General features: G+C 46.5%; 1 protein-coding gene across 3 annotated transcripts in view; it reads right to left on the bottom strand.

Annotated features, from left to right (window-relative positions):
• COL26A1 (collagen type XXVI alpha 1 chain) overlaps positions 1 to 12840 on the bottom strand; it is a 101118-nt gene that overhangs the window by 15384 nt on the left and 72894 nt on the right. For all 3 annotated transcript variants that reach the window (XM_080983124.1, XM_080983122.1, XM_080983123.1), the window contains exons 4-6: positions 5420 to 5481; positions 1908 to 2064; positions 258 to 347 (exon numbers count right to left, since the gene is read on the bottom strand). In XM_080983124.1, the coding sequence (XP_080839250.1) occupies positions 258 to 347; positions 1908 to 2064; positions 5420 to 5481 (309 nt within the window). The remainder of the gene's footprint in view (positions 1 to 257; positions 348 to 1907; positions 2065 to 5419; positions 5482 to 12840) is intronic.

A 12840-nucleotide genomic window follows, 5' to 3' on the forward strand; every position in this document is an offset into this window, starting at 1 on the left:
AGGGAAGCCCCACATAGAGCGCATTGCAGTAGTCCAAGCGTGAGATAACCAGGGCGTCTACCACTCTGGCAAGACAGTGCACAGGCAGGTAGGGGCTCAGCTGGTGTACCAGATGGAGCTGGTAGACAGCCACCTATGGGTCTGTGAGGGGGAAACTACATCCCTGTCTGGAGATGCTGGGGGGTTGAACCCGGGATATTCTGCTTGCAAGGAAGACACTCTACTACTGAGCTGTGGCCCTTCCTCCCGAGACTCACCTGGTGGTCCAGACGGGCCCCTCTCACCAGTCTCTCCCTTTTCACCTTTCGGGCCTTGCGGTCCTGGTTTCCCAGCTGGCCCCGGTAATCCTGAAAACATTGAGGGCACAAACAGTTTGGCAGAAAAGACAAGAAGCTGCACCCCTTTGAAGAGAAGATGTACGTGTGAAGCTGAAAACAAATATGTAACATGAGCAAGAGCAGAGTGCAATTCACTCAGGTCTACCCAAGCGGTGGGCTTGGGTGGAGAGATGAGCCAGTAGGATTCAAAATGAAAACACACACAAACATACACTGGCAGACTCTGCAAGAAAATGCCTTCTCGATGAATTATTATTATTATTATTATTATTATTATTATTATTATTTATACCCCACCCTCCCCAGCCAAGGCCGGGCTCAGGGCGGCTAACAACCAATAATAAAAACAAGTTGAATGAATACAGCTTAAAAACAAGATTAAAATACAACATTAAAACATTAAAATGCAGCCTTATCACAGGAGGAGAAAGGAAAAAAAGAAAGAGGGGGAGGGAATCAAATTGACTCCAAGCCAAAGGCCAGGCGGAACGACTCTGTCTTACAGGCCCTGCAGAAAAAAATCAGATCCTGCAGGGTCCTGGTCTCATGAGGCAGAGCATTCCATCAGGCCGGAGCCAGTGTTGAGAAGGCCCTGGCTCTGGTTGAAGCTAACTTCCTTAGGGCCTGGGACCTCTAGGGTGTTGCTATTTATGGACCTTAAGGTCCTCTGTGGGGCACAGGTCTGAAAATGTTATCAAACACCATCCAAAATGGAAAGAGGCTCTCTCCTGTCTCTGGAGAAGGAGGGTGAGCTCCAATGCTAGTCATACCAGGGACTCAGCTATACAGCTGCAAATATAATGTTTTAAGTGTGTTTTAAGTGCATTATACAAATGTAACACTAGATGGCGGCGATGAGCTAATGGCAAATTCCATATACAGTGGTACCTTGGTTTGCACACATTTTGGATTACAAACACGTCAAACCCAGAAGTGGGTGTCCCGGTTTGCAACCTTTATTTGGATTACAACCCATTTTGGGGGGGGGGATTAGGAATTTTTTTGGGGGAGGCCCCATTGGCGAAAGTGCGCCTTGGGTTACAACCTGTTTTGGTTTACAAACAGACCTCCGGAACGGATTATGGTAGTAAACCAAGGTACCACTGTACTATATATTTTACAACTTTTTTAAAAAAAAACCAACACATTTTCACAGTGTTTTTTCTATGTGTTTAGATTCAGCCGAGGGCTGTTTCTTGCCTTTGTAACTTCCTGGTCCGCTACTACAGTAAACAATATACTGGACTCAATGGCCCTCTGCTGATTTATCAGAGCTTTCCCTGTGGTCTAACTTGGGCGACAACCCCATGAGAAAAATGTTAACCAATTAAATTAATTTATTGAACTAAGAGCAGCTATTGCAAACCAGCCGGGTATAAATGCTGCAAGTGAATAAATGAAATAAAGCACTGTAATGCGGAAGTGGGATGGAACGGACTTGGGCTGCAAGTAAACAAATAAAATTACAGATAATCGCATGCAAAAGCGACACAGTTCCGCTGCAGTCTGATCGGCTCCTCCTTCGCACAGCGTGATGGGCAGAGAAAGGATTCTCTGCAGTTTGCTCACCGATGGGTCCTGTTGCTTTCCTCAAGATGGTCCCTGGATTGGCCAGGGGAATGGCATCTGGCACCAAGCCGTCGTACCACGTGGGGACTGTCGTCTTTGCCATCGGCAGGTCGTTTTCCGACGGTGGAGCCTGCTCTGCAGCCTCGAGCAGAAGGATCTGGATTCAAGTCACAACAATCAACCGGAGCCCCAAACAGCTTGAGAGACCCGTTTAACCGTGAGGTCATCTTACCCTGCAAACGCCCGCTCCAACCAATTTGATCTGCAGAACTGGGACTGTTACAGAGGCCACATGATACTCATTCAGCCAAACCCCTCAGCTCCTCACAGCAGCCCTATCACTACTTTATTCAAACCCCTGCTGTTGTTTAAAACCACCATTTAAAAACCTGCCTTCTCATTTGCTCCCGACTTCAGAAGCGCCAACTTCTAAAAAAGATTACAGGGGCCCGACGCAACATCCTGACATCATCATCATCATATACTTATACCCCACCCATCTGGCCTGGCCTCCCCAGCCACTCAGGGCGGCTCCCCACAGAATATGAAAAATACGATAAAACATCAAACATTTAAAACTTCCCTAAATAGGGCTGCCTTCAGATGTCTTCTAAAAGTCAGATAGTGGTTTATTTCTTGACATCTGATGGGAGGGCATTCCACAGGGCAGGCACCACCACCGAGAAGGCCCTCTGCCTGGTTCCCTGTAACCTCACAGTGAGGGAAGTGCCAGAAGGCCCTCTGAGCTGGACCTCAGTGTCCGGGCAGAACAATGTGGGTGGAGACGCTCCTTCACGACATCATGAGGAGCCAGGCATGGACCCAAACACAGCGGTAGCATGGCCCCACAGGCCAGCGGCCAAGTTACCATTGGCCAGTGGTGGCTGCAGCAGCAGGAGCCACCAGCCACCAAAGCCAAGCTGCACTCGGCTCCATATTCACCCTCTTCCACCCTCTGAATAATAGGGATGGCGGCCCCCTCATAACAAAAAACACTGGAAGGCCCCAAAGTGCCTTGGCCTTGGGAGTTGTTGCCTATGCCTGACTTCATGCAAATCAAGGACTGTGATGAGCCAATCCTCCAATGAGGGCTGCGTGATGACGGCCTTACATTTGTATGTATATAGGAAGAAAAGAATTCATTTTTTCCATTTTGGAACCCATTGGAAAAGCGGGACCACGTTATAGGAAACTGCAGCCATGCAGAAATGATGCGGGTCATGCTATCAATCCCATAGGGAATCAATCGTATCTGTGATTTGTGTCATGTTATCTTGTGATGTTCTGATCATCCTGGCCTGCTTCTTCCACTGGACTGGGGGACACCAGCTCAGGTCAAATACTGGAAGGTTTGAGACAGAGTGCCTGGAAGCTAGGATTTATAGCAGACATTTAATTTGCACTCCGGAGGGTTTTTGTTAAAAGATGTGGGCGGGTTTCACAATAACAGGCTAGGGAATGTGGTCATGCGAGGAATCTAGTCATTAAATGGGGCTTCAAAGAGCGTGTGTGGATCAGGGCTGTCCTCACAGCCAGATGAAGGACACTCGCCGCCTGAATGCAAAGCCAGAAGGATGGATGGGGTGCAGAGTGGCTAGGGGGGCATCTTGTCCAAAAACAGAGGAGATGCATCACCAAAACGAAGAGGTGAAAGAGGACCCAGGTTTGCACGTGCTAATTTGTAGGTAGATCACTGCAGATGGTGACAGCAGTCATGAAATTAAAAGACGCCTGCTTCTTGGGAGAAAAGCAACGACAAACCTAGACAGCATCTTAAAAAGCAGAGACATCACCTTGTCAACAAAGGTCCGTATAGTTAAAGCTATGGTTTTCCCAGTAGTGATGTATGGAAGTGAGAGCTGGACCATAAAGAAGGCTGATCGCCGAAGAATGGATGCTTTTCAATTATGGTGCTGGAGGAGACTCTTGAGAGTCCCATGGACTGCAAGAAGATCAAACCTCTCCATTCTTAAGGAAATCAGCCCTGAGTGCTCACGGGAAGGAAAGATCCTGAAGCTGAGGCTCCAATACTTTGGCCACCTCATGAGAAGAGAAGACTCCCTGGAAAAGACCCTGATGTTGGGAAAGATGGGGGGCACAAGGAGAAGGGGACGACAGGGGACGAGATGGCTGGACAGTGTTCTCGAAGCTACCAGCATGAGTTTGACCAAACTGCGGGAGGCAGTGGAAGACAGGAGTGCCTGGCGTGCTCTGGTCCATGGGGTCACGAAGAGTCGGACATGACTAAACGACTAAACAACAACAAATTTGTAGGTACGGGTGCAAATTTAGAAAAAAATACTAGAATTGCCTATCACTAAACACTAAATCACTGCCTATCACTAAACACAGAATCTTCAAATATCTTAGCTCACTCTGCCCAACAAGGTATTCTGGGGATCCCACAAGCAGGACCCGAATCCAGTAGCCTTTGCCTCCTTGTGTTCCCCAGAAACTGGGCATCTGGGCAGACACTGAACAGCAGGGATGGAGAGAGCCTGCAGCCCTCCAGATGATGATGGACTCGCCCAACGCCCATCAGCCTCACCTGACATAGTCACCGGGGAGGGAGGATGGAAGTTGTAGTCCAGTAACATCTGGAAAGCTACAAGGTTTGGGGGAAGCTGATCTAAAGAATAGGAAGCCCACCCTACAAGATTGAACAGAATCTTTCTTGCTGTATGGAGCAAGCTTTGAATGTTTAGCCTGCAAAAGAGGAGACTAAGAGGAGGTATGATAGCCAGATTCAGATATCTACAGAGCTGTCACATGGAAGACAGAGCAAGCTTGTTTTCCCCTTTTCCAGAGGGGAGGACATGAACCAGTGGCTTCAAGTTACAAGAAAGGAGATTCCGACTCTCCTTCACTGGAGATTTCTAAACAGGGGTTGGATGGCCATTCTTGGGCTGTGACTCCATCACTGCAGGGGTTAGACTAGATGACCTCTGGGATCCCTTCCAACTCTAAGATTCTATGATTCTAGGGCATAAGAGCCCTTAGCCTATCCAACTCTTCCTTGAGAAGCTTATTGTTTTAAACTGTACTGTAATGTGTTTTAATTGCTGTAGCCCACCCTGGGACCTTGGGGTGAAGGGCAGGTAATAGAAAGTGGTAGTAGTAGTAGACGATGCAGGTGGCACTGTGGGTTAAACCACAGAGCCTAGGGCTTGCTGATCAGAAGGTCGGCAGTTCGAATCCCCGTGACGGGGTGAGCTCCCGTTGATCAGTCCCTACTCCTGCCAACCTAGCAGTTCAAAAGCACGTCAAAGTGCAAGTAGATAAATAGGTAAATGGCGGGAAGGTAAATGGCGTTTCCGTGCGCTGCTCTGGTTCGCCAGAAGCGGCTTAGTCATGCTGGCCACATGACTCGGAAGCTGTACGCCGGCTCCCTTGGCCAATAAAGCGAGATGAGCACCGCAACCCCAGAGTCGGTCACGATTGGACCTAATGGTCAGAGGTCCCTTTACCTTTTAGTAGTAGTAGTAGTAATAGAAATAATAATAATACTTTACCTTGGCTTCAAGGGTGTTCAGCCTCTCAGTCATATCTGTGAGTCTCGTGCAATTCATACATTCTAAAAAGGGGGACAGGGGAAACACAGTTAAAAACAAATTAACAACATTTTGAAATATTTGCCATTCTTTTCATTTTCATGTATGTTTCATTTATTGTTTGCTTCTGCCCCACTGTTCAGCCAAAAAAGACTTTCTGAGTGGCGGATTCTAACAAGTTATTTGTATTTGGCACAACTAAATGTCAAGAAAAACCCTCTTTCCTAGGTTGAATATGAAAATAAATAAGCAGTTGGCTTCAAGATGCCAATCGTAAGGGGGGGTGGGGAAACATGGCTGCCTCCAGTGTTTACATGGGGCTGCCATGTTTCTTCTCTATACAGTTCCCCCTGACAGCAACAGAATGTCTTTAAGGCTACATTTGCACCATAAATTTAACGCACTATGACACAACTTTAAACAGTCATGACTTCCCCCAAAGAATTCTGGGAGCTGTAGTTTGTTAAGGATGCTGAGAGTTGTTAGGAGGTTGGTTGTCAAATTACAATGAGAGTTGCAAAGAACCACCAGTGTATCCGGGGACTGTCAGCCATAATTTTTCAGCAAGTATTGGTCAAGAAGAAAGTCATTTTTGGGGGGAAACATCTCCACTCCCAATCCCCATCATTCAATGAACTATTTTATTAGATCAACTATAGATTAATGAAATCTCCTCTAGGGACAAATATTTATATAAAGAAGCAAAAATACACAAAAAGATCCTTCACGGTGCGTATTGATCTCCAAACCAAGGAACATCGTTTTCTTTCATTACAGATTAGTTGCAAGATTCTCAGCAGTTTTAGCAAATTAATGCATGAACACAAATAAATACTGACTGCGCCAAGTTTCATCCATCCATCTCTTCCTTCAAGTATCAGAAGACAGAGACATACGACAGTAAGGGCCACTGCTTGCGGACTCACACATTTTATGAAATCAGCCACTTGGACCAAGGCAATAGCAACAATGCTATATATCAAGCCACTAGATGGCAGCATTGGCAAAGCTATGGCCACAGTGTAGACCATCCTTCTCCAGCTTGTGCTGGCTTGAGGCTGATGGGAATTGTAGTGCAAAGGAACGGGGGGGGGGGGAGAGGACAACAGGTCGGAGGAGAATCTACCAGAGAAGAAAAAGAGGACGGGGTTAAGGTGAGCCTCCTACGGCAGGTTCTTCAGCAGCAATATTTTAAACGGCAGGAACAAATGGTTCTCTCTCCCTCATTAATGTCCAAACTCATGGTCATTCAATGAAGAGGAATGGAGGAAGATTCAGCAAACCTAGAACAAAGAATTCCTTCAGGGCAGGGCATGGTTAATCTACGGAACTCCCTCCCACAGGATTGTCCCTGTTGCCGGAGCATGCTGGTCAGTAATCACACTGTTCCAAGTTGAACTCTTTACAGTCATACCTCGGGTTACAGCTGCTTCAGGTTGCGTTTTTTTGGGTTACGCACCTGCCGAAACCCAGAAGTACCGGAAGGGGTTACTTCCGGGTTTCGGCGGTCGTGCATGCACAGAAGCGCTAAATCGCACTTTGCACATGCGCAGAAGCGCTGAATCACAATCCATGCGTGCGCAGACGAGGGTTGCGAACGCTGTGGGTTGCAAACATGCATCCCGCATGGATCACGTTCGCAACCCAAGCGTCCACTGTATTAGCGAAAACACGAACCCCACAGATTTGGTTGAGTGTCAGGCCTAATGAGAGGAGCAGCTCATTTCCAGTGGTCTTACTCCACGAAAATCGGTTGCCAAGACTGAAAGTCCCCTCCTCTCCAGGGCTTTCCCCTAGCAATCAGTCATGTAACGCAGGGCCAAGAGAACCCTCCCAACCTCCCGGACCACTTGAAAATTGTTTGGTGTCTCGGCAGGCCACTTAATGGTTTTTCTGAACGCTGCAGCCATCGTAACACACTGTGCTAGGGGCTGTATGTTATCAAGCTGTGATTTTACACCAAGTTTCCTTTTGTTGTAGTGTTTTATCGAGGTGTGTTTCATGCCCATCAGGACTTCAGTGGGAGGAAAACGTGAATGAACTGTAAGCTGTGGCAAACCTCAACGCAGCACCTTCTACGACTGCAAACTGAAGAAACATGGGCCAATGGAGGGTTTCTAAGGCATTGGTTTCACTCTGGAAAGTCAGGTAATTCCATATGCCCCCCCCCCCAAATCACACATTTAAAAACAGTTCTTCCAAAATTCTCTTCATTGCAAATTTCAGAAACATTCTGAGAGACTCCCTGCAAGTAGAAAACCAGGTCTTCAGGGAGAGAGCTTCTAATCCAGTCATTTGACTGGTTTTCTACTTGCAGGGATTTTAAAAAAGGAAAGGAGGCATTCCAATGCACCATCGTTTCAGCTGCCTCATTCTTATATCTGTTTTGCCCAGATTTCAGGACAGAGAACTTCCCAGAGAGTTCCCCTTTTGTGCTTTCTTAACAGCCTTTGCAAAAACCCCAACAGCATCCCTCAAAGAGTTCATCTAGCAACTAGAGGATCTATTACTTATGGTTTCTTTCTGCCTATCCGTTCCTTGGTGACGGCTATCATTGTTGCCATTTCCACATGGGACCCCAGAGGCCTGATTTTGCAGGAGGCCCAGCCACACAAGCTTACCATTTCAAGATAAATACAGTGGTACCTTGGTTCTCAAACTTATTCCGTTCCAGAAATCCGTTCCAAAACTAAAGTGTTCCAAAACCAAGGCACGCTTTCCCATAGAAAGTAATGCAAAATGGATTAATCTGTTCCAGACTTTTAAAATCAACCCCTAAAACAGCAATTTAACATGAATTTTACTATCTAACGAGAGCATTGATCCATAAAATGAAAGCAATAATCAATGTACTGTACTATAAAATAAATAAGACAGTGTTGTAGATGATAAAAATCAAAATTTAAAATTTTTTCGCAGTCACACAATCAATCTATCAGTAGCTGAACTGGGTTCCGCACAGTCACAAAAACAAATGAACCGAAAATGCCTCAAAAACAAAAACGCAAAATAAATAGCAAAAACAAAAGCGCCAAACTTAATCCGTTCCGGAAGTCCGCTTGACTTCTGAAATGTTTGAAAGTCAAGGCACAGCTTCCGATTGGTGCAGGAACCCCAGAAACAATAGCCAACAGCTGCATCAGATGTTCGGCTTCTGAAGAACATTAAAAAACCGGAACACTTACTTCTGGGTTTTCGGCGTATGAGAACCAAGGCATTTGAGTACCAAGGCGTTTGAGATCCAAGGTACCGCTGTATCTTCTTTGTGGAGGCCGGTCCGTCCCAAGGAGCCCAGTCCTTGAACCTCCACTTTCCTTCAGCACCGCATCCCATCTGCAGCTGTGGGACTCCTCTGGAGTAAATGGCATGTGTGCACACCACAGCTGGACTTCAGTTCCTTCCAAGCCTGCTTTATCCCTTTCCCCGCTTTTTTTTTCCAAGGGTGGCAAAAGGCAGGCATCCAAACTTCCCTCTCCCCAGATGTGCCTTGCTGCCATCACAAAAGCCCCTCTTGTTGTGCGCTTTTAGGTAGCTCATCTGCCGAGCAGATGTGCGGCTCCCAGAGCTCCCAAGGCTTTCCCTTACAACAAATCTGCAGATGTTAATCGAGGTACAAAGCTGCTTCCTAAGCAACCTTTTACCTCCTCTGGAAATCCCCGGAGGTTCCTGATTAGCCTTCGCAGGAGACCTGAAATCTATTTTCAAATCTGAGCTCAGATTCTTCTCTTTTTACTTTCTTTTTTTAGTGTGAGCACACCGAAGCAATTTCCAGCTGCATGCATTTACCAGCTTGGGAAAAGCAAGTGTTTCACAGTCCAGAGGGAAGATGAACAGAATGCTACACCTTTGGTATTATGGGTTGGCGGCGTTATGAGAATTTAAGGCAGGGGTCAGCAAACCTTTTCAGCAGGGGGCCAGTCCACTGTCCCTCAGACTTTGGTGGGGGGCCGGACTATATTTTGAAAAAAATATATATGAACGAATTCCTATGCCCCACAAATAACCCAGAGATGCATTTTAAATAAAAGCAGACATTCTACTCATGTAAAAACACGCTGATTCCTGGGCCGACCATGGGCAGGATTTAGAAGGTGATTGGGCCAGAGCCGGCCCGCAGGCCTTAGTTTGATTTAAGGTCTCAAATATATAAATTAAATGTTCATGAATGTAGAAGGCGAACACATACATAGGTATGTAAACCACACGTCTGAAATAGTACAGGAGAACAAGCCAGAAGTCATTTTGACTCTCCCAGCGACCTCAAATATTCCTCTGCAGTTTGGATGGAAATGGGAAAACCCTCCCCATGTCTCTATGCTCACAGATCCTGCCTTAAGGGCACATTTAAGATATGAATAGGGTGAGCCTGTGACCTGGACTCAGGAATTAAGTATTTATCATCACAAAAGAATGGCCAGGGTGCCCAGGTAAAAGCAGTCAATGCCCATTAACAGGTTTCCTGCCAGACAGGATTCTCCTGTAGACTGCCCCCCCCCCATGTATTTCTGCTGGGGACCACCTCTTTCTGTGAGGTATGTATGATGTATTGGGCTACAGGGTGGCAATTTCAAAAGTCTATATAAGGGCTTGCACACCACTGTCCGGGGTTCCTCCTCCCTCCTGCATGTGGTGAGTGGGGACCCTGTTGCAACAGTTTAATAAAGATCAGGCTTACTAGCTGTGTTGCTTCTCAATATTCTCTGGTTGGCCTCTGTTATTTTCTCCTACCGATAGGGAACCGACTTAAGGACTCTACATGGGCTCTTGGATACCCCATAAGGCAGGCTTCCTCAACCTCGGCCCTCCAGATGTTTTGAGACTACAATTCCCACCATCCCTGACCACTGGTCCTGCTAGCTAGGGATCATGGGAGTTGTAGGCCAAAAACATCTGGAGGGTCGAGGGTGAGGAAGCCTGCTAAGGGAAACAGAGCAGATTTTGCAACAGAGTCCCTTTCAATTCTTGGGGTCCTGGAGTTAGATTCTAAGGGAGGAGGAAAAGGCTGCTGATCTAGCCAGACATGTTTCTTTGTGAGACAATGACCTTAGCTGGTAGGTCTTTCCTAATGTACAGTGGTACCTTGGTTCTCAAACTTTGTCCGTTCTGGAAGTCCGTTCCAAAACCAAAGCGTTCCAAAACCAAGGCGCGATTTCTCATAGAAAGTAATGCAAAATGGATTAATCTGTTCCAGGCTTTTAAAAACAACCCCTAAAACGGCAATTTAACATGAATTTTACTATCTAATGAGACCATTGATATAAAATGAAAGCAGTAAACAATGTACTGCAGTCACTTAATCAACCAAGCAGTAGCTGAACAGGGTTCCAAACAGTTGCAAAAACAAAAAGTGCCGCAAAAACAAAATAAATAGCAAAAACAGACAGACCTCAGCGTAACACTCAAAACGGAAGTATGGAACTCGAAATGGAAGTGTAACACTCAAAACGGAGCACATTCGGCTTCCAAAAAAAGTTCACAAACCGGAACACTTAACTTCTGCGTTTGCAGTGTTTGGGTTCCAAGTTGTTTGAGTACCAAAGCATTTGAGAACCAAGGTACCACTGTAGCTGCTAGGCAGGAGAATGGCGGCCAGTGCGAGTGGGGCAGCTGTGGGAAGTCAGGGACCTTCAGCCTCCACAGCTGCCTCATAGAGGGCAGACCTACCGAGATTAAGAGTTGCTGTGCTCAATAGGCCCGCAGTTCCTGATCAGGCCTGGTTTCTTCTAACAAACAGTTAACTTGACTTATTCCTTGTGATTTATTGCTGGCTCGCTCCTGACAACTACCTATCCAGGCGGGCTTGAAACAGAAATACAGTCATACCTCATGTTACGTTTGCTTCATGTTACATTATTTCAGGTTACTTCCGGGTTTTGCCACTCTCGCATGCGCAGAAGCGCAAAATGACGTCACGCGCATCCGCAGAAGCGCCGAATCGCAACCTGCATGTGCGCAGATGCGCCGCTGCGGGTTGCGCTCTTTTCATGTTGCGAACAGGCCTCCGGAACGGATCCCGTTCACAACCAGAGGTACCACTGTATTTTTAGAAGGCAGCGAAAAGAGTGCAGTGTTGTCAAAGAGTGCAGGGAGTTCCAAAGTGTGTGTTCTGCCATTACTAAATGTGTATTGTGGATATAGTGTCATCCGGTCCAACCCCCTGCAGTGCAGGAATCTCAGCTGAAGCATCCATGACAGGCGGCCACCCAATCTCTGCTTAAAAGCCTCCAAGGAAGGAGAGTCCACTACCTCCAGAGGGAGACTGCTCCATTGTCAAACAGCTCTCATTGTCAGAATGTTTTGACGGAATGTTTAGTCAGAATCTCCTTTCTTGTAACTTGAAGCCTTGGGTTTCAGTTCTCCCCTCCAGAGCAGGAGAAAACAAGCATGTTCCCTCTTCCATGTGACAGCCCTTGAGATAGTTGAGGAAGGCTCTCATATCTCCTCTCAGTCTCCTCTTTTCCAGGCTAAACATGCCCAGCTCCTTCAAGCGCTCCTTGTAAGGCTTAGTTTCCCGATCCTTGATCATCTTGGTTGCCCTCCACTGCAAGAGGAGATTTCTTGCAGGAAAACTGGTCCCAAGTTGTTAAACTGGTCCCAAGTTACAGTGGTACCTTGGGTTACAGACGCTTCAGGTTACAGACTCCGCTAACCCAGAAATAGTACCTCGGGTTAAGAACTTTGCTTCAGGATGAGAACAGAAATCGTGCTCCAGTGGCGCGGCGGCAGCAGGAGGCCCCATTAGCTAAAGTGGTGCTTCAGGTTAAGAATAGTTTCAGGTTAAGAATGGATCTCCGGAACGAATTAAGTACTTAACCCGAGGTACCACTGTATTTTAATTGTGATGACTTGTTCTGGAATATACTCCTCTGCCATTAGCTCCCCCCTCCCTTTTTGTTTTACATTGACATTTTTACTTTTCTCATGTGGCCCCTGTAAGCCTGCCCAGAAGGGAACGTGGCCCCCGAGCTGAAAAAGAGCAGCAAAGAGTTCTTACTCTCTCCATTGGGGACTGTGCTGTAATGTAAGCAATGTGTATTCCGCAAGGAGGACATTTCTGTAAAGATTCCTGTAAAAAAAACCAAAAAACCCCTCTCCGTCCAGCTTCCTATGGCTCAGAGAAAACTACGCTTGGCAAGGAATCTAGAAAGCTGGTTGGAAAGAAGGACTTATGTTTTATACGTTTCATAAATATTTCCTTTTTAAAAAAAAAGAAAAAGAAAGAGCCCTGGATTATGAGAGAATCCTGTAGGGCGAGTGCCAAAGTAGAAATATGTTTTTACATGGAAACAGAGGTTCCACCTGCTTGGGACGAGGACTTTTTAAATCCTTGATTTATATGACTTTCTGGGCCAAATACAATATATTTAGAGGCAGACAATTAA

This window comes from Podarcis pityusensis (assembly GCF_964106645.2).
Source record: "Podarcis pityusensis genome assembly, chromosome: 15".
In the NCBI taxonomy this organism is placed as follows: domain Eukaryota; kingdom Metazoa; phylum Chordata; class Lepidosauria; order Squamata; family Lacertidae; genus Podarcis; species Podarcis pityusensis.